The sequence below is a fragment of the Eleutherodactylus coqui genome, chromosome 5 (assembly GCF_035609145.1).
Source record: "Eleutherodactylus coqui strain aEleCoq1 chromosome 5, aEleCoq1.hap1, whole genome shotgun sequence".
Taxonomy (NCBI): Eukaryota; Metazoa; Chordata; class Amphibia; order Anura; family Eleutherodactylidae; genus Eleutherodactylus; species Eleutherodactylus coqui.
This window is the reverse complement of record NC_089841.1, coordinates 41117746-41144649: the sequence shown is the minus strand read 5'-3', so window position 1 is coordinate 41144649 and position 26904 is coordinate 41117746. Positions and strand designations below refer to the sequence as shown.

At 42.9% G+C, this 26904-nt stretch overlaps 1 protein-coding gene across 3 annotated transcripts; it reads left to right on the top strand.

The window, feature by feature from the left end:
• Positions 1-1126: 1126 nt before the first annotated feature.
• Positions 1127-26904, top strand: LOC136629193 (zinc finger protein 391-like). Of its 3 annotated transcripts, none has more exons than XM_066605363.1 (5): positions 1127-1145; positions 4588-4746; positions 7202-7381; positions 7464-7587; positions 25628-26903. In XM_066605363.1, the coding sequence occupies exons 2-5, from the start codon at positions 4669-4671 to the stop codon at positions 26455-26457; spliced, it is 1212 nt and encodes a 403-aa protein (XP_066461460.1). In that variant the 5' UTR covers positions 1127-1145; positions 4588-4668; the 3' UTR covers positions 26458-26903. The 3 variants fall into 3 exon arrangements, with proteins under 3 accessions (XP_066461460.1, XP_066461459.1, XP_066461461.1); XM_066605362.1 differs by having other exon boundaries at positions 25625-26903; XM_066605364.1 differs by lacking the exons at positions 1127-1145; positions 4588-4746 and adding an exon at positions 4880-4932 and having other exon boundaries at positions 25625-26904.

The window sequence follows — 26904 nt, the reverse complement described above, 5'->3', positions numbered from 1 at the left end:
GGTCACACACGCCTGGGTATACCTGGCTGCGACCATGCTGAATCCAGGAGTAATCCAATGTGAGACACAAGGTGACACATATCAGTCTTGGACCGATGTGTTTGTCCGTGTGCACAGTGGGCTATGATTGAGTAGAGGGCATGAGGGAGACATAATCAGTGGTCTCTTCCCCACAGGCCGGTGCCCGTCTGACTTGCCCCTGCCCTCGTCTAGCTCCCCATTTCAGACTGTGTAGCCTGGTTTTGTAGAGACTTGACATATCACAGCTCACCGGAGGAGTCAAGGTCACAGCCTGGACATTGATTTGCCCTTCCACCCTAGGTCTGTCTGCAGCTGCCTTGGCAGAGACATCCCCACGTGCATTTCCTTTTAGACTGTCCTCCTTGGTATGCACTTCTACTTGAATTATCCCTAGCTGTGTAGGTAACATAAGAACTTCCATGAGTTGTTTCACTGTCTGAGCATCCTTTCCCACTTGAAGTGAGGAAAGCTCTTGCCTTCCATATTGGCCCATAGTCGTGTGCTATTCCAAAGGCATCCCTGGAATCTGTCTATATGTTTGCTGTCTTCCCCTCTGCCGCTCTACACGCTTCAGTCACAGGCCGTGCTGACACATGAGGTGGAAATGGTTCTGCTTTTGTTACCTTATTCTGTGTGACCACTGAATGTATAGAACTTGCCATTTTCCTGATATCTTGAGCCATCTACAGAAAGCCCCCTCAAACTCTGGGTTATTTGCAGGCTTAATGGTGAGCTCCTTGTTGTCTTTGAGTGCATGGATGGCCCTTCTTTCCAGCATATTGATATTAAATGCTTCCTTTTTCTGCTTCTCCAGTATAGTAGATTGCACCACATGTCTAAAGGAGTCTATATATTTGTCCAAAGTGGGGTTGCGGCCAGGAGGGGGTGTCCAATCAGATTTCTTCTTGGCTCCTAGTGTAGTTGCCCACACAGCTCTGCTACTTGCACAAAACCCAAACCATCCTGATAGAAGCACATTAAATAGACACATCTGTATTGCATAGACATTACATCATACACACATCACAGCGACACCTGGTCATGTGATTCTAGACCCCTCCCACACACGTGACCAATCACATGACAGGGACATCATCACAGGTCCTGTAGGCACACAGGTGGAGGTATGGATTGTGTCTTCTCATGTCAGGACCCCTGGGGGAGGGGGATTATTAACGCCCTAAGAATGTATATTCCATGCGTGTCGGCGGTATCATACCAACTCCAAGAATAAAGTCATTTTTATTGCAGTGTGTACGCAGTTGAAACTACGAACCCATAGATAGCGGAATTTAGTTTTTTCTTCTGTTTCACTCCACTTAGAATTTTTAAAATGTTTTTCAGCACATTATATGGTACATTGTATAATGCAATTTGAAAATCCAACTCGCCTCGCAAAAAACAAGCCTAAATAAGAGTTATGATTTTTCAAGAGGGGGAGAGAAAACCCGAAATTGAAAAAAAGGGCAGTGTCTTTTTAATAACCTTTTTTGGGGTTAAGGCTGGTTTCACACGGGCAATCACGATATCGCACGGCCAAATCGCGTCTTTGTTCCCACGATGTTTGAGCATCAGTGCAAAACAAAAACATTGTTGCTGCATGCGATTTTCACACGTGATTTTGCCACAATTGTTTTGCGAGACAACAGGAGTTTCTAATGTTAAAAACGCATCGTATGAAAAACCGCAAGTACGTGCTTTGTGATGCAATAAAAAGGAGGCTCCATAGAGAAACATGGGTGATAAATAATTACAGAAAGATAGGGCATTAAAGAAACCATTGAAAAGCATGGGTTTCATCATTTTGCGTTTTCACGCGCATCGCTGGAAAATCGTGCAATTTCCTCTTCATGTGAAACCAGTCTAGGTGGGAAAATCACAGCAATTCTGCCTTTGGCCGGGCTCACATGACCGTTTGCGCATTGCATATTACACACAGTTTTTGCATGCATAATATGCAGTAGCCATCTCCCTTACATTTGTATTGTTCTGCTCACACAAGCTGTGCAAAACATGTGTGGAAAAAACAATAAAAAAAAGCAACATGCTCTACGTTGGTGCGCATTATGCATGCATACACCCAAGATAGTGTATAGGAATTGGCAACATGCAGCAAGTACGCATTGTCATTGCATCCTTGTTGCTGTAGACCGCAAAGGGGGGGATCTAGACACTATTCCAGTCTGTCCTACAGGTTAATTATGTGGATTGTCATTTTAGGTGTTACTTGGGTCACTAGTATGTATTCCCTCAGTGGTTCCTCTGTCATTGATTTTGTTCTCGTGTCATACGTTGATTTTACCCTGGTGTTTGTGGAACTTTGTCTGTTCTATTGTATTACCTCGACTTATATAAGGCTGTTTTTAAGTGTGAATGTTGCTAAATATTGTCTCACTCTTGGTAAAGTGAGGTAGTGTTCTGTAAAGCTAAGTGATGCTTTTGTTGTCGGTTTGTGTTTGGCTGAGGCACAAGACGTGGGGCTGCCTTTATCGAGGCGATAACCTCGCTTCTAGGCAGGGCTGTTCTTGTCCTTGCAGTCAGGGGGATGTTATGCCTTCTTTCTTTTGTTTTGATTATGTGGTACTTTATTCTGTTCCGCAGTATGCTCCCTGTGTGAAAACAACCATACATTCGTCCTGGACATGGTACATCCACTAGCTAAATGGAATTGCGGATTCCGCAGCGGATTTTGCCCATAGGAAATCATTGGCCATCCGTGGTCCATTAAATTGATTTTTGCACCCACGGATGGCATTTTAAAAACATTGCGTTTTTCACTCGCGGGAGAAAAAACGCATCATGTTCCATTTTGCCGCGGATTCTGCACGGATTGGCAACATTGCTATCACATTGATAGCAATGTGTGCGGATATCTGCATGCAAAAAAATACCATTTAAAGCAAATCCGCGCAGAATCCACGGCAGATTCGGCACGGATTGTATTTTTCGAGTGGACATGAGGCCTTAGGGTGAATGTAACAGCTCTGTGCTCATGTGTGAGATATACCTGTGGAGCACACTGGAAACACGGTTGTGTATGTCTAGCCTTTGTTTTTGGAATTTTAAATGTAGATCATATAGTTTATCATGCAGCATAAGTAGCGTTACCTTTTTATTCTGTGGGTCTACGGATTTTTCGAAGAGAGCCTGTCCTCGGGCTGGTGGTGCCCGTGGTTCAGGCATCATGAATCTGGGACAGATATGCAAGGTACTTCATGTATGTTCTATTCCGAAACACTCTAGCATTTTATAATGAACGAACTTTGAAATTTGCCTATCCGACTCGAGAACGGAGCTCTGATGTCAGAGGCGATCTGCGCCGCGCTCTCCCCGTCCGTAGCATATTGTCTGACAGCTCTCTGCCTATAGACAAGCAGGGTGAAGAGCTGTCAAACAGTTTGCTGCAGGCAAGGAGAGGCCGTTCAGCGTCAGTGTAAGATAAATATTACAATATTTAGATTGTTCAGTCTTTTCAGATACAGTCCTAACAATTATGTTATCTTCTTATTGTTTAAATTGTTTTGTCAGTAAAAATGGGAAAAGGGACATTTTTTGTGTTTTTATTTAGAAAAGAGTTATTGGACTTAATTGTACATTTTTTCGTCTTTTCTTAGTTCCCTTTGGGGACTTTATCTTGTAATCAATTCTACAATGCTTTAAGAGCTACTTTGGGTGAAACACTTTTTTCCATCCCTGCCCCTCTCACCTGATTACCTTTCAGACTTTCATGCAGTGGAGGCCCCTGTCTGTTGCTTATCAGACACCATCTCGAGAAATGTTTTACTTTCACAAATATCACATGATGCATTAGCACCGTATTAACTACAGGCTGTACCATTTTTGCCTGCATCCCCCTCCAAGCAGTAACTGATAGATCCAGCATCACACAAACTAAAAAATCTGATTAGAGAATGAATCCATAACCCCTGATTATTTTTTATTCCCGCTGCAGTTGTTTTCTACAACATGTTTTACCCTTTCCAATCCACTGCCTGACGTCTGGAGACATTCTGATTGAAGGCTGTACAGCTCCGATGTCGGAAGACGTCCAGCAGGGTATTCTTACTGTATAATTCTGGTCGCTCTGTTGTCGGGGGCCTCTCCAACATGTCCCATACCACAGTACTGGCTCTAGCCAGCAAATGGCGCCATTGTATAATGGCAGAAAGAGAAAGCCCTCTAGGAAACCCTGAATGCAAAATTGGATTGCAAAGGGTTAATAGTTTTGGCATTGTGCTGCTGTGGTGATCTGTTTATATAGCCAAATGAGAGCTTCAGCTAATCGCAGACCTGCAGTGGTTATGCGTGTATATTTACATGTCAACACACATACACAATACTTGACAAAGAGAATCGGAGCAGTGGTGCTGGACCAACTGGGGGGATTGAGGAAGTGGAACTTATTTTGTTATTTTCAAAATTTCCTGCCCTCTTGTAATTTTTTTTTTCTTACCTCTGAAAAACCCTTTATTATCTCCTCAAATGTACTCCTTATTTATGCTAATTGTATATTTTAAGACAGGATTCTATCTGGTTTTCACACAGGTTCATCTTCTTTCCATTCAGGTTCATCTTTTTTCTATACAATATAGGATCCTCCATTGATGACTTCTATATAAAAGAATTTTCCTGATTGACCAATCAAGAATGAAGAAGGAGAGGAACAAGATGTCAGATGTAATATTAAATCTCACCCTAGAGATACTCTTCCAGCTTACTGGAGAGGTGAGAGATTCTGATGATGTCACATTACATGATTCTTAGTTATGGTAATAACAGATTATGTCACTGGAGAGTGGAGAGATTCTGATGATGTCACATTACATAATCCCTATCTATGGTAATAACAGATGATGTCCCTGGAGAGTGGAGAGATTCTGATGATGTCACATTACTTCATTCCTATCTATGGTAATAACAGTTGATATGACTGGAGAGGGGACAGATTCTGGAAATGTCTGTAGTAATTATTATTATCGTGGATGGGATTCACAGATTACTGGGAGTTGCTGGTGAGGATCCAGTGGTCATGGTGCACAGTGGCACCAGTGAACAAATAGGCAGCTAGGTCTTGGCGAAAACATGTGTATCTGGGTAAAGAACTGGCTCAGAGATAGAAAGCAGAGGGTGGTAATAAGTGGTTAGTATTCTGATTGGGCCACCATTGCTAGTGGGGTGCCACAGGGCTCAGCACTAGGCCCCGTTCTGTTCAATATATTTATCAAAGACCTGATAGAGTAATTGCACTGTAAAATATCAATATTTGCAGATGATCCAAAATTATGCAGGATAATTAAAGGGGTTGTCCCGCGCCAAAACTGAAAATTTTCTATCAGCCTAGTCCCCCATGTGAAGCAAACGGCATACAATAGCCGTGTAAAGAGTTTTTAAAAAGCATTTCTACTCACCGGTATGCCGTTTTATGAACTTATAAAATTTCTCTTTCAAAGATGGCGCCCGTCCTTTCCCAAGGTGCACCGCGGGTATTCTCCCACGGTGCACCGCGCTTGCTGCAGCGCTACATGCGCGCTCCCGAGACGTTGGTCACATGATGAAGTGACCGACGTCATCGCGGGAGGCGGGCATCTCTACTGCATGTAATGCCGAATCCAGCCACCCCATTGGCTGGTCGGCACGACGTGCAGGAGGGAGGTGGAGTGTGCTCATTTAGTTGAGAGGCCGGCCGAGGAAGGAGTCAGCTACCAGCGTCCACGGGACAGAAGAGGCAGACTGCGCAAGCGCGTCTATTCGAGCCAGGAGAAGAAGGAATTGGTCGGCGCCAGGGAGACGGGGACGCCAACACAGGGTGGGGACCCCCTGTAGGTAAGTATATAACTTCTGTATGGCCAATATTTAATGCACGATGTATATTACAAAGTGCATGTATATGGCCATACAGAAGTGTTTAACTTTACTTTGATTTGCGGTACAACCCCTTTAATACAACGGAGGACAATGTAGGACAACAAAAGGACCTAGATAAACTGGGGGCTTGGGTAGAAAAATGGCAAATGAAGTTCAATGTTGATAAATGTAAGGTTATGCATATGGGCAGGAGAAATGAATTTCACCAATATACACTAAATTGGGTACAGCTAAGGAAAAATTATATGGAAAAAGACCTCGTGGTATTAGTGGATTGTAGATTTAACTGGAGCAACCAATGCCAGTCAGCTGCTGCAAAAGCTAATAAAGTCTTGGGGTGCATTTAAAGAGGCATAGGGGCGAGGGACGAGAACATTATTCTTCCACTATACTCGTATAAGGCACTTGTCAGGCCTTACATGGAATACTGCGTACAGTTGTGGACACCTGTACTCAGGAAGGATGTTGCAGTGCTTGAGGGTGTCCAAAGAAGGGCAACTAAATTAATAAATGGAATGGGAGGACTGGAATACCCAGAGAGGCTAACAAAACTAGGATTATTTACCCTGGAAAAAAGACGTCTGAGGGTGACTACCCACTAGAGTTTTTTTTTCTGCTGCGAATTTGCTACTATTTTTTCTTCCAATTGTCAATGGGACTTCCTAATGTTAAAAACGCAACGCGGCGCAACTCAACTTTGCGTTTTTAACATTAGAAAGTCCCATTGACAATTGGGAGAAAAAATAGCAGCAAATTCTCAGCAGAAAAAAAACGCTAGTGGGTAGTCACCCTAGGGGCGATCAAATAACTATGTATAAATACATGAGGGGACAATACAAGGATCTCTCCCATGATCTGTTTATACCCAGGACTGCGACGGAAACAAGAGGGCATCCATTATGTCTAGAAGAAAGCAAGATTCATCACCAACACAGAAGGGGTTTTTTCACTGTAAGAGCAGTGAGACTGTAGAACTCTCTGTCTGAGGATATGGTGAGGCATTTAAGAGGGGACTAGTTGTCTTTCTAGAGTGCTATGATATTACAGGATATGAACATTAGGTGACCAGTGGGTTGTTAATCGGGGTCTTACATTCAGGTAGGAGCTATCAAAGGTTGATCTAAGGATTATTCTGACTGCCATTATGGAGTCAGGAAGGAATTTTTCCCCCCAAATGGGCTAATTGACTTCTGCATCTTGTTTTTTTTTGCCTTCCTCTGGATCAACAAGGGGGTTGAAACAAGCTGAACTAGATGGACATTGTCTTCATTCAGCTTAACATACTATGTTACTATTAATGTTTCCGCATATACAGGATTACACAGTAGTGAACAAGACCTCTAGTGATGGCTGTCGAGCTCCTATTTCTGAAGGATGGGGAAAAACCCTAAGCCAAAAGACGGGGCCCCCACCTCACCCTCTGATACATGAGGATATCCAGGTACAGAAGATTCTAGAACTCGCCAACAAGATGATTGAGCTGCTGACTCGAGAGGTGACGCTGCAGGGAATGCTGGGACATTATACAGTAACAGCACTGGAGGCTTCTGGGTAATGACTGTATATTGTGTTGTCAGGTCCCTATAAGGTGTCAGGATGTCGCTGTCTATTTCTCCATGGAGGAGTGGGAGTATTTAGAAAGACACAAGGATCTGTACAAGGAGGCCATGATGGAGACCCGCCAGCCGCTCACATCACCAGGTAATAGACACAACTAAATGCACATGGTAAAGAAACTATTTTGATATTTAGGATTCTTTGTATTTTTCTGCTTTTGTGTCATCAAATTCAGAGAATCTTAACTTTTAAAAAAAAAATCTTCTAGTTGCTGTAGATTTATGAGGACTTAGTTTGCATTGCCTTTTTAAATGGCACTTTTTAGAGTAAAAACACCTTGTTATTTTTAACTTTGCCTAACTTTTATTTCAGAAGAATACAAACATTTTTTTTGCCATTATTCTTTTCCTCTTTTATTTAAATTCATTGTACATCATAAATAACTTATTTATCGTATTCTGTGTTTATTATCATTGTCAGACTAGATAAAGTATTACCCATCCAGAAAAGTTCATCCCACTGGAATCATCAGACAATCAACCGGGCAGCCAGCTCGAAAGACACTAGTGATCTAAAGGCCCCTGCATGCAACGATTATCACTCAAAATTCGCTCAAATGATGTCTTTTGAGTGATAATCGTTGCGTGTAAATGCTACCATTGTTTACTTTTGGCCAAACAATGGTTTTTAGTAGAGCATAAAATCCATAGTTTAGCCAGAGAGCTAATAGCAGGGACTGCATGCTTGGTTCTCCACTGGAGTGCTGATTACATTGTTTTCAGCTTGCAGTCCCGTGGCAGAACAAAGGAGCTGTATGCAGAGCACAGACCACCTGCTGTTCTCTGCATATAGCTCCTGGAGGCTCATTTACATGCAAATGAAGGTAATAAGCTACTAATCGGCCCATTAACAGCTTATACAAAATGATCGCTCAAACTGTCATTCATCCTATCTTTTAAACGAATTTTGAGCGATCATTTTTGCGTGTAAATGGGCCTAAACACACACAGAGACATGGTGAAGTCAAAAGTACTTTGAATTTATTGTGATATAACATCAGTATTTGTAGTATTGTCAGTCCCGCACCAATACACTGGTTTACAATAACAATGAGCAATAGTAAATTTCCCTAACTAGTTACATGTCATTCACTCCTGCTAACTCTAATTGGCATATGAAAATTCATGAAAAACTATAATATTTTGATCAAAAGATCAGAAACAAACACCTATAATTTTTAATTAAAATGTAGAAAAATGTTGGAAATTCTAGCAGTGCTCTTTTCTGTAGTTGTGATCACAACCTAAAAAGAAATCAGTACAGACAAGGACATACTCATATTGGCCCACCTTTGGCAGTCGGATGAAGTCCACTTGCAGTCTCTGAAACTAGCAAAATGGTCATAGTGTGTCGGACAGGTTTCTTTTATCTCTCCCAGGTCAAGCCTAGAACTTTACACCCAGGACTGCGACGGTAACAAGAAGGCATCCTTTGTGTTTAGAGGAAAGAAGGTTTCATTACCAACACAGAAGGGGGTTCTTTACTGTAAGAGCAGTGAGACTGAAACTCTCTGTCTGAGGACGGGTGATGGCAAAATCCATAGAGGAGTTTAAGAGGAGACTAGATGTCTTTCTAGAGCACTAGGACATTACAGGATATTTACATTAAGTAACTGGGAGGGTTGATGATACGAGTGTCTTCCGACTGACTGTCTTGGAATCAGGTAGGAACGTTTCAAATGTTGATCCAGGGATTATTCTGACTGCCATTATGGAGTCAGGAAGGAATTCCCCCCCCCCCACCAAAAAAGGCGTAAATTGGCTTCTGCCTCATTGTTTTTTTTTTGCCTTCCTCTGGATCAACAAGGGGGATGTAAATAAGCTGAACTGGATGCACATGAGCCTTTTTTCAGCCTAACATACTATGTTACTTTGAGAAAAAAGTCTTATGTTGTTTAGGGCTGCCTGTTTTACCCTTAATCCTTTTCTTCATGCAGCTTCTGCTTTAAACATTCCCCTTTCCCCATTATTCTTATTCTTCTCCTCTTTTGAATCTAGCAGTAACAGTAGAGCTAGGTTAAAACTGAATATTTCTTGATGGTTAAATAAGATGGGCTTAAATGAGAAACTTTACACTTGGCAAGCCTTACAACAGAAAGATGACAACAAAGTTTGTGTTTTATTAAAGAGAATCTGTCAGCTTGGAAATGCTGTCCAAACTGCAGGCATCATGTTATAGAGCAGGAGGGGCTGAGCAGATTGATATATAGTTCTTATATTGAAAGATACAGTGTAACTTGTATTTTAGTCATTTAAACCTCTACTAATTCTGAGCTGAAAGTCCAATGGGTGATCCCGTCAGTAATAACTGCCACTTCTGTATGTACAGTCATATAAAGATAGTGGTCAATTACTGTTTGGAATGCCCTGTTGGACTATTCAGCTCCTAAGCAGAGGTTTAAAGGAATGAAATACTAGTTTCACCGAATCTTTCTTCACAAAAACTATATATCAATCTGCCTGTAGTCTGGACAGTATTTTTCTTTTTTATCAATTTTTATTGGAAATTTTTCACAATACGGTAGCAAACAGAATCTCGACAGGCATAGCAAATACTCAATGTGAATATATCATTATTAATGTTCTTCTTGTTCTATGTAGGTACTAGATGACAAATACAACATTGAAGAGAGGAGACTATCAATATCCTCTAATGAGAGTCTCAAACAGTCAGGAAAACCACATACAATATAGTAGTCCAAAACTGATACTAGCATAGAAACCTCAAATAAGGAAAGAGAGATAAAAGAGAAGGGGCGGTAAAAAGGAGGGGGGGGGGGGGGGCATAAGTGGGACGGGGGTGGGAAGGGGGCAAATCATAGAATAAAAATCATAATACCAAACAAGTAGCAGAGGAAGGCCTCAACGACGTCCGTTCAGCTCCCCACATTGAATATCCATCGCCAAACCTCTGCCACTTAGTAATATCAATGAATCTGCAACCATCAAGAATTAGTTAAACAAGAGACTTTGACTCTATGAGGGACTGCGACTCAGCCTCTTTGCCCAATCTGAGATCTCAAACTCCTCCAAGAGCTCCATATCTGCATAAATGTATCATGTGTACTCCTAGACCAACTAGACAATTCCTCCAGGTTGAAAATCAAATTAACCTTCTCAATCCACTGTATCAAGGAGAGAGGTTCTTTTTGTAACTAGTATAAGGGTATCAGGGCTTTAGCTGCATCAATCAAAAAAGGCAAGCAGTTTATTTTTTAGAGAATTAAACACTGATGAGGGTTTCCATAGAAAAATCATCTCGGGAGAGATGGTCAGGTCTAAGGAAATTTTCTTCCTCTTTCTCCACTTTCTGCCAGAATGGTGTCAAAATCAGGCAGCTCCACCATGTATGTAGGAAAGTACCTTCATCTCCATCACATCTCCAACATCTTCTGTGAGGAGCCAATTTATAAGCATGGAGCCACTGAGGGGTATTATACCATCTAACCAGTAGCTTATAGTGGTTCTCTCATGCCAGGATCCAAGGGGAAAGGCCAAATGTTGTACTCAGAATTAACTTATTATCATTAGAGGAGAGAGATACCTAACTCTTTTCCCCACGAAGTGAGAAAAGTAAGTTTAATTGGCCCTGTCGGAGAAATAAATTGTTTTCGCAAGAAGGTAATTTTCCTAGATTTAGGATTAGGTTCATACAGCGCCCTTTCAAATTGGGTCAGAGGTCTGGTTGAATAGTAGAGCTTAATAAATTCCCTAAACACTCTTGTCACAAGTGTCTGCTGTAGAAAAGAAAAATTTTGATGCGGCAGGAGTGAATGTAATACGTCAGAATGGTTCTTGTGTGCTAGCACTTGAATGTCGCCAGCATTAAAGCCCTCACTTTTCCGCCAAACTGACGTGGTGCAGATGTCGTACGGGAGGTTTAACAGTTTGGGGATGGTTCATAATGGAATACACAGGGAGGGCCCAGGGGCTAACTCCTCTCTCAATCCTGCCCAGGTCCCACAGGACCTCTGATCAAAGGGTTAAAACCCTTCGTTCTTCACTTGTTTAGTTGTGAGAGCCATAACTCCTCCAAGAGGTTAACACCACTGGAACCCGCAGCTAACGAGAAGAGTAATCCGTCTCCCAATGGTTGAACCAGGTCCATCCAATAACCCAACTAGGAAGCAAGGTAAAAATCAAGGACAATAGGTAAATCAATGCCTCCCTCTAATCTTCTCCTGATCTTCAAGCTGTAGGCCAATCTCGGTCTTCTGTCTCCACACAAATCCAGAGAAAGCAGAACGTATAGCCTTAAAGAAGCTCGCCTGAAGATGAATGGGGAGCGTCCTGATCCTATATAGGACTATTGGAAGCACATAAGATTTCAGAATATTTTTCCTCTCAAACCAAGATGAAGGGCAAATCATATGATCTCAAAAGATTTTTAACCTGACCCATTAGAGGAAGGACATTGACAGCATATAAATCTTCAGCATTTTTCTTTAGTTTGACTACCAAGAAGTCTATTGATGTCTCTATGCAAACAAAAGGAGAGTCAGCTTTCAGGGCCCTACACCGCAGTGTCAGAATAGAGATGTTTAATACCGTAGACTTTGAAAAATTAATTTCAAAATTAGAGACAGCTCTGAACTCTTTTAGGAGCGCCGTAAGCTTGGGGAGGCTCTTTTCAGGATCAGTGATTGAAATACTATGTCATCAGCGAAAGCACCCGTGTTGACTGAATATTCTCCGCAGTTTATTCCTCTAATGTGGGAGTCATGTCTTACTTTAAAGAGAAAGAGTTCTAAGGCCAAAATAAACAGGGTAGGGGAGAGTGGGCACCCCTGACATGTCCTAATATCAAATGGAGGGGATAAAATATCATTATTTTCAGTCTAGCATAAGGCCTTGAGTACAGAGAGAAGATGGCAGAGACAAACACGGCAAGCACATTAAAATGGAGAAGTACTTTCTTCATATAGGACCAATCAACCCTGTCGAATGCCTTTTCGGCATCGGTTCCAACAAGGGCCAGGGGAATATTGTGCCGTTGAGCAAAATGAACTAACTGCATGCAGCACCCTATGACAGTTGTCTCTGGCTTCCCACCCCCGCACAAACCCCGCCTGCTCCCCACCAATTACTGAGGGAATACAATTTTTAAGCCTTTTGGCCAAAAGTTTGGCCCAGAGTTTGACATCAAAATTAATCAGAGAGATTGGCCTATGGCTACCGCACAATTCAGGATCTTTTTGTTTTCTTTGTGAATCAGAGTAATATGGGCTTCCTGGGATTGCTGAGGTAAAGCTTCTCCCCTTAAAAGCGCATTAAAGAGCTCCGTTAATCTCGGTATTAAGATTGTGCGAAATGCTTTATAGTATGGTAAATTTAATCAGTCCGGACCTAGGCTTTTACCCGGGGGGCAAGAGGCCAATAAGAGTTCCACCTCAGAACTCAGAATTAGTGACTGGGTGGCTCAAATCTAGAGAATCTCGGTAGATCTAGAAGAGGGAGACAGCAGGGGAGATTGATCGGATCCAGACCTAAGAGCTGCCAGCAGTTCTGTAGATCCTCCGGTGAACGAATGTTCAGTTTCCGCCCTTTGTAATTAACCCCCAGTCCGAATGGGAACAACCAAGCATATTTAATTTCTTTGGCCCTTAAAGCGACCAATAACGGGCGTAATAGATGACGCTTTGCCAGGGTGGAGGGTGGCTGCCGCATCTGGAAATGAGAGCAATTTGCATATGACGTCTTTTGGCGGTTCAGAAGCAGGTGGTAATGGTCTGAGGGCTCTATGAATGCGTTCTATAGAGATGATGGCCACCCCATAACACCCCAGCAAGAGAGAAAATATTTATTTCGCTACTTTTATCAGTGATTATGTCGCCCACAACTCAGGGAGACCCTTTATGCTCACATTACTGCGTCTGTTTCTGTTTTCCAGATCTCCTGAATCATAAGGGATCTATTGATATGGGAGTACTATTCAATAAGTACTTGCTCCATTCCCAGGGCATGGGAGGTGATGGAGGCTGTTGTGGACTCCAGCTCCTCTACCCTCCGCCCTATGTGCTTTACTTCTTCTTTTATTTCTGCCAGCTCTGACAGCACAGGGCGCGTAGCCCGTGCTATCCGATCCCTCATGAATCCTTTTGATATGTGCTCTCCATCCTCCCCATCTGTAGAGGCCTCTTCCTCCCCCTCCTTACTGTGAGCTGTGCTTGTCTCCTGGCCCGGCGCCATCTTGGACACTGCATGCAGGGACTGAGCGCTCCTGTCTTTCAGATAGCGCTGCATGTAGGCTTGTCCCCTGACCAGCCGTGGCGTTCCCTGGAGCTCACTCCCTCTCTCCTTGCCGTTTTTCCCCATGGTAGTCTGCTGTTAATAGCTGATATGGGTTCTGGAAGGTGCCACTGAGATGGAGCTCTTCACTCAGTCCTTCATCCCGCTCAGAGGCCAGGCTCCGCCCCTGTACAACATTTTTGAGCTGACAGATTCCCTTTAAGAATTTCTTGAATTACATTTGGAACCTGTAAAGTTAAATCATAGTACAAGGCCAGGTATGCATCTTATAGCATTTCTAGAAGACAGGGCCATCTGATACTCAAGTGTATTCAAGGAATTGTGTGTTAAAGGGTTTTTGGTTGGTGTTTATCACTACGTATATCTGATATCTACATTTATTCTTCCGTTATTCCTGTTGTTTACCTGTGCTCCCCATCGATGCTCTTCCTTATGTGATGTCTTCTGGACCAGTGTGTGCCTGCTGACCTGGATCATGGACATACCGGTGTTTCCCTTAGCCTAGGGATAACCTGGGTATGTCAGGGTGAGTTGATCTGGTCCTTATCACCACCTCTATAAAGTACCTTAGTCCACTGGGTATTATTGTACCTTGTCACCACCAGAAGAATGGGTGGAGACCTAAAGTGACAGTTTAGGGCTAGGTTACGCCCCCAAAGGTCCTGATTGGTTAGGGGGAAGGTTTGTTTAAGTGTTAGGCTTACATTATTAGCTGTAAATGGTACAAAATGGAAGCATTTACAGCTTATAATTTAGCCATAACACTTAAACAAACCCTCACCCTAACCCTTCATTCAAGCCAAAGTTCAGACCCCACGCTGCTAGGACTTGCAATGTGTCGGCTACCCGCTCTCCTTCTCCAGCACTAAGTGTCCCCGCCGGTGGCCTCCCAGCAGCGCTGCGGGAAAAAGATCATCTGTCAGCGCTGGGGAACTGCACAGCGATGGAGCAGAGAAGGCAGACCACCCGACAAGTGAAAGCAGCTGCCATAGAGACAGAGAGCGGAAGAGTGGGTAGCAAGCGAAGCTGATGGCTGTGAAAAGGGAGATGGACAGCAGTGAGGCAGGGACAGTGACAGCAGCAGCAGTGGGGAGGTTACTGGGAAAAAGGAGATGGACATCGTGGAGCAAGGGACAGTGACAGCAGCAGCGGGCGGGTTACATCAGGGCCGGGGGCCGAGAACCAGCGCAGAGCTAAGTGACACAGCAGGGAGACCGGGGAAAGGTTAGTAGGCTGCCAGGACCTGCACGGGAACCAGCTCTGCAGCCAATCAGGAACAGGGGATTTCATTGTCCTGTCAATCTTGTCTCCACCACTACTTCGGGTGGTGACAGGATACAATAGTACCAGTTCACTGCCCCTATAATACCATCGGACCTATCTCTTGGAATGCTGCCTTTGTGTGTAATTGCTTTTTCTCTATCCAGTTGAAAATTACTGATGGCCTGTCCTCAGAATAGGTCATCAATAGTACATTGGCAGTGGTCTGTCATCCAGGACTCCTGCCGATCAGCAGTTCCTGGGTCAAAGTGCTTGTGCATCTAGTTGATTTCAGCAGGAAGTAGACAGCTCTGTTCTCAGTGCAGTGGCCAGGCTTGGTTTTACATGCCATTCAATTCATTGAAAATGTGGCCTGCAATACCAATACAGGCAGATGTCATCTACTTGCAGAAATAAGCTCAGTAAACTAGTGCGTCAGCCCAGAGAATAGTGGAGTGGTGGAGTTCCTGGGATACAGACCCCAGTCAGCTATTCATGACCTATCGTAAAGATAGGCCACCAATATTTTGCACCTGGACAACCCCATTCAAGCAGTAAGCTACCAGTCTGTGTCCTGAGCAATAATACTAAGAGTTGTTCTCTTAAACCTAACACCACCGTACTTCAACAATTGCATCATATATTAAGTTTTAATTCAATGCAATCAAATATTATTGTTTAGGTTGTTTTCACACCTGCTTTAGAGTTCAATTTAGGATTTCTGTCTCTCTGCTCACATGCATTCAGGGTTTCCAGCTGGGCAGAAAGTGGAAAAAAACATTATAGACAATGGAGTCTTCCGAGCGCTGTTCGGTTCTGTCCAGAGATGAAACCGTGCAGCCGAGGAGGTTCCCCAGCGCAGATGTGAAAGCACTCTTACCCAGATTAAAAATGTAACACACTTGTGTTATTTATTTTCTGAGTGATCCCATACCCATTGGTAATCCTGTTTGCAATGTGCTTTTCAGGGTTGTCAAATAGACAATTGACCCATTACTCTTTTAACCCTACAATGCATTACATTTCATTTTCTTACAAAAAAATTGTGGATAGGCTTGAAAGGTAATTTAAAAAAATGTAAATGTTCACATAATTTATCATTCTTTTGTGTGCCAAAAGGCTACACAGTGCATTTAAGTCAAATATGTCACAATTTCAACAGATCACACAACATCATTTTTCTACAATTCTCTTATATCCATGCACTTCATATTTGAGTAAATGTTACATTAAAACTTTAATTTATTATTAACTTTGCTTCAGAACTTAGAAAGACTACGTTCAGAGTCAATTTCATTCTATGACTAGCCGCTTCATGAAACAATTGCTTGTCAAGCAAAGTAGCACACCACATTTTTCACACTTAGGCTGCATTCCCACGAACGTATATCGGCTCGGTTTTCACGGCGAGCCGATATACGTTGTCCTCGTGTGCAGGGGGGGGAGGATGGAAGAGCCAGGAGCAGGAACTGAGCTCACGCCCCCTCTCTGCCTCCTCTCCGCCCCTCTGCACTATTTGCAATGGGGAGAGGCGGGAAGGGGGTGGGGCTAATTCGCGCCACTTAGCCCCGCCCCCGTCCCACATCCTTTCATTGAAAATAGTGCAGAGAGGCGGAGAGGAGGCAGAGAGCAGGCGGGAGCTCAGTTCCTGCTCCTGGCTCTTCCATCCTCCCCCCCCTGCAGATGAGGACAGCATATATCGGCTCGGCGTGAAAACCGAGCCAATATACGTTCGTGGGAATGCAGCCTTACTTGTAGTAAGCCCTTTGCAATTAGAGAACTTGTTTCTTTGTTTTGTTTCCAAAACGAAGGGTTAATGGTCAACCAAGTCCTTGCGAACATCGGTGGGGCCCTAGCTGGACTAGAGCTTCTTTCGGTACTTTGCTTAGAATTGATCTGAATCTTCCATGCTGGGGAGACCCCTCTTTCGACACCTTCATGTTCCCATGTTCCTAACTTGCATAGGGTTTTACCAAATTCAATGATGAACTTGGCCAATCTTTTATGCCTTTGTGCGGTATGCACTCTGAAATATAAGATCTATGCATTTATAACAGCAAGATCGATCATATGGTAGAAGAGACTAACATGCCACTTTCTGCTTTGCATTATTATTTTGTATCCTCCAATTAGGCTGTCAAGAAGATCTACACCTCCCATGTGCTTATTATATTCTTGTATAACTAATGGGCAAGAAATAGAGATGAGCGAACCTACTCGGCCACGCCCCTTTTTCGCCCGAGCACCGCGATTTTCGAGTACTTCCGTACTCGGGCGAAAAGATTCGGGGGGCGCCGTGGGTGAGTGGGGGGGTTGCAGCGGGGAGTGGGGGGGAGAGGGAGAGAGAGGGCTCCCCCCTGTTCCCTGCTGCTACCCCCTGCTCCGCCACGCCTCCCCCCGCCCCCCCGGCGCCCCCCGAATCTTTTCACCCGAGTACTGAAGTACTCGAAAATCACGGTGCTTGATCGAGTAATTACTCGAAACAAGTAGGTTCGCTCATCTCTAGCAAGAAACAATTTTGTGTTTTCTTTCCTTGTCAATATCACTTTTGATAGGAAGTATACCATCTATCACAAGAGCTTGAGAAATCTACAGCACATGTATACCTATATATATGATGGGGAAAAAAAAGATTAGCATTTATGCTGATGTCACTTTGCTATAACTCCGGAACCCCCAAGGAATCCCTGCACACCACACTGCTTGTCATGACTCAATTTGGGGAGAGGTCAGGGTTTACCATTAATTGGGCCAATTCCCATATTCTGCCATTGGACTGCTTTGCACCCACAGAGGTGGCAGTCACTAACCCACTTCTCTGGTTCACCTCCGTCACCTATCTGGGGATATGTGTTTGTAGGTCTTAGATTTTATCACCATGAACATATCATAGTTACAAATTAAAACTAACAGATTGAATAAACTGCCTTTTTCCATAGCAACACAGGCAAGTCTAGGGAAATTACTAAAATACAATATGTGGTCCAAAATGTCCCCGTTTACTTACATACGAAATTGCTTCAACAAATCGAGGGAATTCTAATATCAATTGTATGGAATGGGAGGACAGCATGTGTAGCTGCTAAACTTCACAATGCCCGTGAAACGAGGAAGGATTGGCCTTACCTAATAAACTATATTATTTTGTGAGTCAGTGGTCTCACTTGGTAAGGTGGGTCTCTGATGAATGTTTGTAGGTTCAAATGCTGGTGATATGCATATTTACTATGACGTATTCGAATCCCATCAATTTACTATCCTATGGTATTCAGTACTTTGGGAGCGCGGAATATGTTGTGTCAGCCTATTTTCAGGCAGGCTCTACTTGTGTGGGAATTGGTCAAGGAAATTTTTCTCTTGCTGTGCTGTTTGCAATCCACTTTCAGGGAGTGTGCTTGTATCAAGCCTAGCATTCTGCTGGAAGTTCAGTTTCCTGACTTCCTTGCTCTGACTTCCCATGCTGCATTGTGCTGTCTCTGGTCTAATCAGCAGGGAGGCAGTATCTGAGTTTCCAGGACAGTCAAGCATGCAGACACATTCTGGTCAAATGGCTAGTAAAACTTAGTCACACACTAATCAGTGTCTGCAGTGTCTGATTCACCGTCCAACAAAAAAAATATTTTGGAATGTTTCCTTAACTTCATAAGTTAAATCTGACTAATTTTGGAGTGAGAAAAACAAATATGACAGAGAAAAATTTTTGTGTGGTGAAAGTATGTTATTTTAATGGATTAAGAGAAAATGATACATTTTAATTACATGTGCTAACAACATTGAAAGGGCATTTGAATTTTTTTTTAATGACAGTTACATTCTAAGAGTTCTAAATTGATGGATGAATTCCTAGCAGGTGGTTCGTTGTGAAGAGACTCATGTGATGACTTCATGAGATCGTTTTCCTTTGGCTTGCCTCTTGTAAGTGAATTCTGGAGCATCCCTACACACAGACCAGCAGTAATCCGGAAGCATTGCTTCATTCCAACGGCCCTGATATCTTTGTTCCTTTACAGAAATATCCTGGTGGAATCTTTCTCTGTGTTTATTACTGACAGCTCCACAACTAGGAGGGAAAAAGTCTAGGTGGGTGTGGACATGTTGCAACCCAGTTGATGGTATTTTTCTAGAAGTACTGTCACCAACTGAGTGTAGTTACCTTTTTTGTTGCCTAAGAATCCATGAATAACTCCCTTTAAGCTTCCTTTTCTTTTTCCTCCAAAACTTGATCAAACGCAGGGTCCCTTACAAGTTGTCAAATTTGTGCCCCAACAAAAATACCTTCCTTAACCTTTCCATCACTCAATCTAGGAAATTTGTCTCTTAAGTACTTAAATGCCTGTCCTCCCTGATTCATACCTTAGACAACATTTTTCATTAAACCAAGCTTTATATGAAGGGGTGTAAGAAGAACATCTTTTGGGTCCACGAGAGGCTCGGCAATAACATTTTTCCCGGTAGAGTTAAGATTTCTTGCAGGCAAGTCCGGTTGATTGTAATGTGATTTCCTATCCCTAATGTCCCACATACATAAAAAGCAACAGTATTTAGTGTACCCCAGTTGTATTCCTAAGAGTACGGCGATGACTTTTAGATCACCACACATTTTCCACTTGTGTTCAGCATATTTGATTGAGTCGAGGAGGGCTGTCATGTTTACATAAGTCTCCTTCATGTGAACTGCATGACCAACAGGAATAGAAGGAAGACAGTTACCATTGTGAAGTAATACAGCTTCCAAACTAAGCTTGGAGGAGTCTATGAATAGCCTCCATTCAGTTGGATCATGGTACAGATTCAAACATTTCATCAAGCCATTAACATCGCAGCAAACAACCAGATTGTTTTTCTTCTCAAAAAAAGGAAGCAGATCCCTCTGACGTTCTCTGTACTGGGAGACCCTGACATCACGTTGTAGAAGATTCCATTGCTGTGGTCCTGACCCAAGAAGTTTCACCTTCTCCTTTGACAAGTCAAAGTCTCGAATGAGAATACTCAATTCCACTTGACTCAGTCTGTGCGGTGTATCATCTTTTACCTCAAAGTTGTGGGATGTGGAAGGCCTCTTGGCTTCTTCTTTTCCCACATGTTCTTCATTTTCTACTTCAAGCTCATAATGTTGGGGTGGAGTAGGAACTGGTAAACTATCTGAATGTGGAATAGTAGAAGAGCAGATGGAAGATTCGGGTATTGAACTGTTCCTGTTTTCTTAATTGAGAATCCTGCCTTTATAGGCGGAGTCAAGCAGAAATAGCAGTCATGTGTTTGGTTTGTAGGCTCCCGCCAAACCATAGGCGCAGCAAAAGCCATAGATAATTTTTTATTTTTCTGCCATTCTCTTAGTTTAACTGAACAAGAGTTGCAACATATATGTGGAGCCCATGACTTATCCTGGTGTCCTACCTTCATACCAAAATAATGATGATGATAGGCAGTCTTCACAAGAGGTGTCAGATTATGTTTCTGTGACGAAAATGTTATTTCACAGCAAATTTAACAAAAAAATTCACTAAATTTACACATTTTCCTAGCATTTTGATATAGCAAATTTTACACTTCAAAAGCACTCCAAAACCAGAAATTCTGAAAAAAAGAAAAACTGAAACAATATGAAACTCAGTCATAGCAACATTTATTATGTTTATAACCTACAAACATATGGAGAACGTTGTGTCAGTTGAGAGGTGTGACAACTCCCCAAAAAAAGAAAAATTTCCACAAAATAAAAATGTAAACTCTAAAAAAATGACATGTCACTGTATCTCCAAAGCAAGAGCTAATCGGTCATTTTCATGATGATTTTTGAATTCAGCAGATAGAAATACATAAGAATATACTAATTTTGAGCTCGAAACAAAATCATCGTTGGGCAGATCTATGACCCTGCAGCCAGCCTCTGAGTGCATGGGAGCTTCCTGTGAAGATAGCTCCTCCCCCTTTTGTTGTGAAAATATCCCTGTGTCATTTTTACTGCAGAAACTGTTTGTAATGACTGAGTGGATTGCAGAGAAGCTGGAAGAGGGACCCCTAGTGGCAGCCACTTCAGATTCGATTTACAGTTTTAACCCCTTCCCGCTCCATGACATACCGGTACGTTATGGAGCCACGGGGCATGTATGAAGAGAGGTTGCGTGGCAACCTCTCTTCATACAGTGTGGGGGCGTCAGCTGTTTACAACAGCTGACACCCACGGGCAATAGCCGCGATCGGCTGCGCGGCCGATAGCGGCTATTAACCATTTAAATGCCACTGTCATTTCTGACAGCGGCATTTAAATTCCCCGAACGATGTTGAGGGGTCCTGCACGGTCCCCCCGCGGTGAGATCGGGGGAGCCGTGCAGGTGTCATGGCAGCCGGGGGCCTAATGAAAGGCCCCAGGGCTGGCTTACCAGACTGCCTATCAAGGCATCCCCGTGGGGTGGCTTGATAGACTGCCTGTGAACAAGCAGTATGACGTAATGCTACAGCATTACGTCATACTGCAGGAGCGATCAAAGCATCGCATGTTAAAGCCCCCCAGGGGGACTTCAAAGTATTGTAAAAAAAAAATCAATAAAGTTTTTTTAATTGTAAAAAAAAAAGTTGTAAAAGTTTAAATCACCCTCCTTTTGCCATATCTATTATTAAAAAATCAAAATCATACAATAAAAACATGTATTTGGTATCGCGGCGTCCCGTACAAGTCCGAACTATCAAAGTAGCACATTATTTTTCCCGCACGGTGAACGTCGTCCGAAAAATAAAATGAAGAACGCCGAAAATGCACTTTTTTAGTTACCCTGTCTCCCAGAAAAAACGAATAAAAAGCGATCAAAAAGTCGTATGTATTCCAAATTGGTACTATCAGAAACTACAGAACATCCCGCAAATAAAAAAGTTATTGCGCGCACAAAATGACCGCAGAAAATAATTGAAAAAAATTAAATGTCATTGAATAAAAAATTTGACTCTCTAAGAATAATCTTGCCACCCCCTCCATGCTCTTTTTGGCGTTCCCAAAATCTTAGGTAAAAGTAATAATGTAAACTGTGTAATATTTCCGAAGACAGGGGTAATTATGGGGGCTTGGTTGGGATGGGCACATGGGGCAATAAAATCTGGTATCCCCCTCTTCTCATGCTTTTTGGGGGGTCATTCTTGCCTTAGCAGCAGGGTTAGGGTGTAAAAAGTCTCTGTGAGACTTCGTAAGCTTGCTGAGGTGCAACGGTCTCACACAGACCGCAGTTAACAAGCTTCTCCTGGAACTGCAGGAAGGCTAGCGTTCCCGGAGTTTCTTGTAAATTACGTATTACAGGTAGCGATCTGAATAACGCAGGGCTCTCACGGCCGGATGTTAGCCTGGCCGTCGCGATGCATATGGCTGCGTAAGGTACTGGGCATAACTGCAGGCGGTTATGTACAGAACACCTTTTTTTGTTTGTATTTCCCACACCGTCACTTAGCGATGACGCAGTTGCCCTCAGCTGCGGGTATATCTGCGACCATGGAGCACAATGGGCTCTATGTTGCGGATAGCTGCAGTAAAATAGAACATGCGTTCTGTTTTCTGCGAGTGGATTACATATTTCCAACCCTAATGTAAGCGGAATTGCGTAATCCAATGCGATTGATCTGCGTATTCCCACGGAAGAGGATTCGGTGTTCAAATACGGAATCCTCCAGTAAAAAGTTTCATCTTCTCTCACCGATCACATCGGTGAGGGGAGATGAAACTTCAACTTTTTTTTTACTTTTACGTGATTGCCATTATCCATTGGACCAGGAACCGCTCACCGCGGCCACCTATGAAATCTCCACACTCTCAGCTAAGTTTTGTAGCCAGGAGCAGGGAGAATTTAAATTACCCTGGCAATCCACGGCTTTTGCGCATGTGTCTGCCATTCTGGACGTGTGCGCAGAAGCTTGGGTAAGGTCCGGGTGATAGATCCGGAGGCCTTAGGTACGTAATTTCACCCTCCCTCATGGACATGATCCGTGAGGGGAGATAAAAAATAAGCTTTTTAAACTTTTTTTTAACTTTTTCAAACTTTTTTTTGTACACTTTATTACACTTTTTTTTAAACTTTAAATGATCACTGTTATCCATTGGGGCGCGCATGCGATTTGAACCATGAGGGGAGGTGAAACTAACTTTTAAAAAACCTTTTTCATGATCGCCGCTATCCGCAGTATCGGGTGACATGTCCTGGTTCCCGGCTACCTTCAAGAGCTGGGAGCCAGGAGATGTCATGCTGTGGCCCCCGGACTTCTGCGCATGCATGTGACGCCATACGTCTGGCGCACATGTGCAGAAGAGCAGCGATAAGTTCCGGAGGACCAGTTCACCACAGTACACTGCAGACAAGGCGGGTGAGTAATCTCAGCTGCCCTGATGGATCAGATCCATCAGGGCAGCTAAATCTTTAACTTTTTAAAACTTTTTATTCACTTTATTGCGATCGGCGCTTTCTATTGGATAGCACCGATCACATTGCTGGGGGGAGGGGGGTGGGTTGGCTCCGACAGCAAGGAGATGTCGCGTCCTCAGCCAACAGGGCTTTAATCCTAAGAGGATGCATGTTTTTATGTCCTCTAAGATTAAAACTCACTTAGCTAGGACGTAAAAAGGCAATGGGGTAGTCACTAAGGGGTTAAGGGCCATTTACATGGGACGATTATCACTCAATTTAGTTCATTTGCAAAAAAAATCATTTACTATTCCTTTACTTCTTATTGTTGCTGATTTTCAGTCGACATAAAAAACATTGCTGGATCGCGGGATTCTTGCTAAGTCTAAATGCTTCCCGCTCAGTGCTTTATATGGAATGTGAAGCACTGAGCGAGAAGCCAGTGAGAAGTGGGGAACTCTGTCTAAACACTCTACATGAGCGCTAACAACCTTTGCTGTTAGGTCAGTGCTCATTCAGTCACTTAGACAACTGTTGTCCCATCTAAACGGGACATAACTTGGTAACTTCGTTATCACCACAACAAAGGGCTTCCTTCAATGAATATTGATGAGCTCTGCTTAGCAGGAAATACACTTAGATTGACACGGAATGATGGGTGACAATGTACCAGTATCATTTCATCATAGGGCTTCTGGAACTTTGTACTCAATGTCCCACACTCTATCCTTTACGAACTCCACACGTCACTATTGTTGGCACGTCTGAGTGGCATGTTTTTCTGTCCTCTCGTGTATATGTAGGAAAGTTTGAGGTTACCTAACTAGACACGTATTTATCCAGTTTCCTCTTTTCAGTATTAATGTGGACACCCACTGGCGTTTTTTTCTCCACTGCGCTGCGAGAGTAAGTGAAAATTCTCGCAGCGCAGTGCGAGAAAAACGCTGGTAAATCGCTGGAACATTGCCAGTTTTTTCAATGGGGCCAGCGGCAGCAGCGCTAGCCCCATTGAAAAGATTTGGAGAATGCCACGGACTTCTGCCACAGCTGTGACAGCTGTGGCAGCAGTGCAGAATGATATCCCATTGCTTTCAATGGGATCGGCACTGCTGCCGATCCCATTGAAAGCAGTGCTTTCTGGCAAGCCCCGCAGTATGATTATCGGGGAAAGGCTTGAAATGTAAGCCCTTCCCTGAAAATCATCAATAAGTGGTAAAAAAATGTAAAAAATCTTTACTCACCTCTCCGCCGCTCAGACGCATCCTTCGGCTGGCTCCCTGGCACTGCTGTCCAGCACTTTCAGCAGGCGGGGATTTAAAAATCCTCGCCTCCTGAAAGGGCTGTGCTGATTGGCTGAGCGCTCAGCCAATAGCAGCTAGTGCTTAGCTATTTGCTGAGCGCTCAGCCAATTACAGATAGTGTTTAGCTATTCATTCATGAATAGCACTATCTTAGCTATGTGTGTCCACCCTTAGGCTGTAATTTACCAGTTTGCATACCCTCAAGGCCTGATTACTACAGATAGATAGATATAATTCTATGTACTTCTATGCTTCAGATGCAAATGCAACTTTTAAACCGAGAGTTTATTGTACTTATTTTCTTCTATATTCATTTTGTATAATTTACAAATCGTCCGTATGTTTTGTAGACTTTGTGCATATTTTCTTGGTCTGTATGCTGAAGCTTGTTAAATGACCTTGTTGGTGTAACCTTTTTTGTATCCTTTCCCAACTTTTGCTGAATAAAAAAGTAATTAATAACAAACTGCATGTACTAATCCAGCTTTATGCTTGCTCCGCAGGCATGGTTTCTTCATCGATGACCATGCTATTCCTTCTTTGTGCAATAAAGTGCATGTAGCTGTCAGGGAGTGTGTGAGAAGGACACCACCTAATATCACTGACTCTCTTTTATGGTTCTCCATTGAGTGTTTACTAGAAGAATGGTGGCAACTACACTGATACATAAATGTATTAAGATGGAGGCTTCACCACAGAAGTGCAAAACCACAAGAGAACAGCTTTGTGGCCAAACATCATGATCTGCTGATCGTCTCCCTGTGGTCTACTGATAGATTGTGATCTTTTTTGCCATCATTGTTCTTAGTCAGTTGCTAATTGAATTTTGATAGATAGTTTATATTTTGTGCAGAAAGTTTTATATAGAAATGTTATAAAATATCAGTATCATTTTTAAGGTTGTATTTTACAATATTAGTTTTATTTTTAGCAGATGTCGGTATTGGGAGCTCAGAGGGACATCTGAAGAATAACGATTGTAAAGCAGAGGATTGCGGTATCATACAAGATACATATAAAGAACCTGCTGTTATCCCAGATATCCCATCAGCCCATCACAGCAAAGATCAATCATTTGATCTTGATATACAGGTCCCATCTTCTGATTCATCACAGACTCATAAGCAGAAGAAAAGTCACAGAAGGGCAGAACATCAAAGAGCTCACACCGGAAAGCCGTATTCATGTTCAGAATGTGGAAAATGCTTTAACAAGATATCAAATTTTGTTGTGCATCAGAGAATTCACACAGGAGAGAAGCCATTCTCATGTTCAGAATGTGGGAAATGTTTTAGCCAGATATCAAATTTTGTAGTGCATCAGAGAATTCACACAAGGCAGAAGCCATTTTCATGTTCAGAATGTGGGAAACATTTTACTGTGAAATCAAATCTTGTTAACCATCAAAGAATTCACACAGGAGAGAAGCCATTTTCATGTCTAGAGTGTGGAAATTGTTTTAATACGCAATCAATTCTTGCTATGCACCAGAGAATTCACAGAACGGCGAAGCCATTTTCATGTTCAGAATGTGGGAAATGTTTTACTCAGGGATCAAGTCTTGTTAAGCATCAAAAAATTCACACAGAAGAAAAACCATATTCCTGTCCAGAATGTGGAAAGTATTATAATCAATGGTCAGGTCTAAAAAGACATCAAAGAACTCACACAGGAAACAAGCCATTTTCATGTTCAGAATGTGGAAAAAAATTTTGCCACAAGTTACGTCTTCTTAAACATCAAAGAACTCACACAGAAAATTAGTCCTTTCCTTTTTTTCAGAATCATATTATTGACAAATAATACAACTAAAGAATGCAACAGTTACAGTCAAACTGAAATTACATGACATATGTAGTAGTGCAGTACACAGAAGGGCCTGTAGAGGGCCGAAGACAGGACCTTTGGTGCGAGGGTTAACCAAGGGGTGGAGCAGGAACTAGATAAAAGCCAGTTCCTGCCAAAAAGCAAGGGAGAGAGGACCAGTGCAGCACAGGGAGGTGCTGCAGGCTGGTGGCCTTGCAAAGGCCAGAGTCCGAAAGGGATGATGCCCCTGGACTCCCACCCAAGTTGGGGTGCTTATTTGAAAGACATATATATTGACATTGTGTGATGTGCTGTGAAATAAATGCTGGCAGGAGCCAGACAAAGATATACGCAACTCCTGAGCCGTGTTTATATGTGTGGTGCACCATTTCACGAACAAGAGGT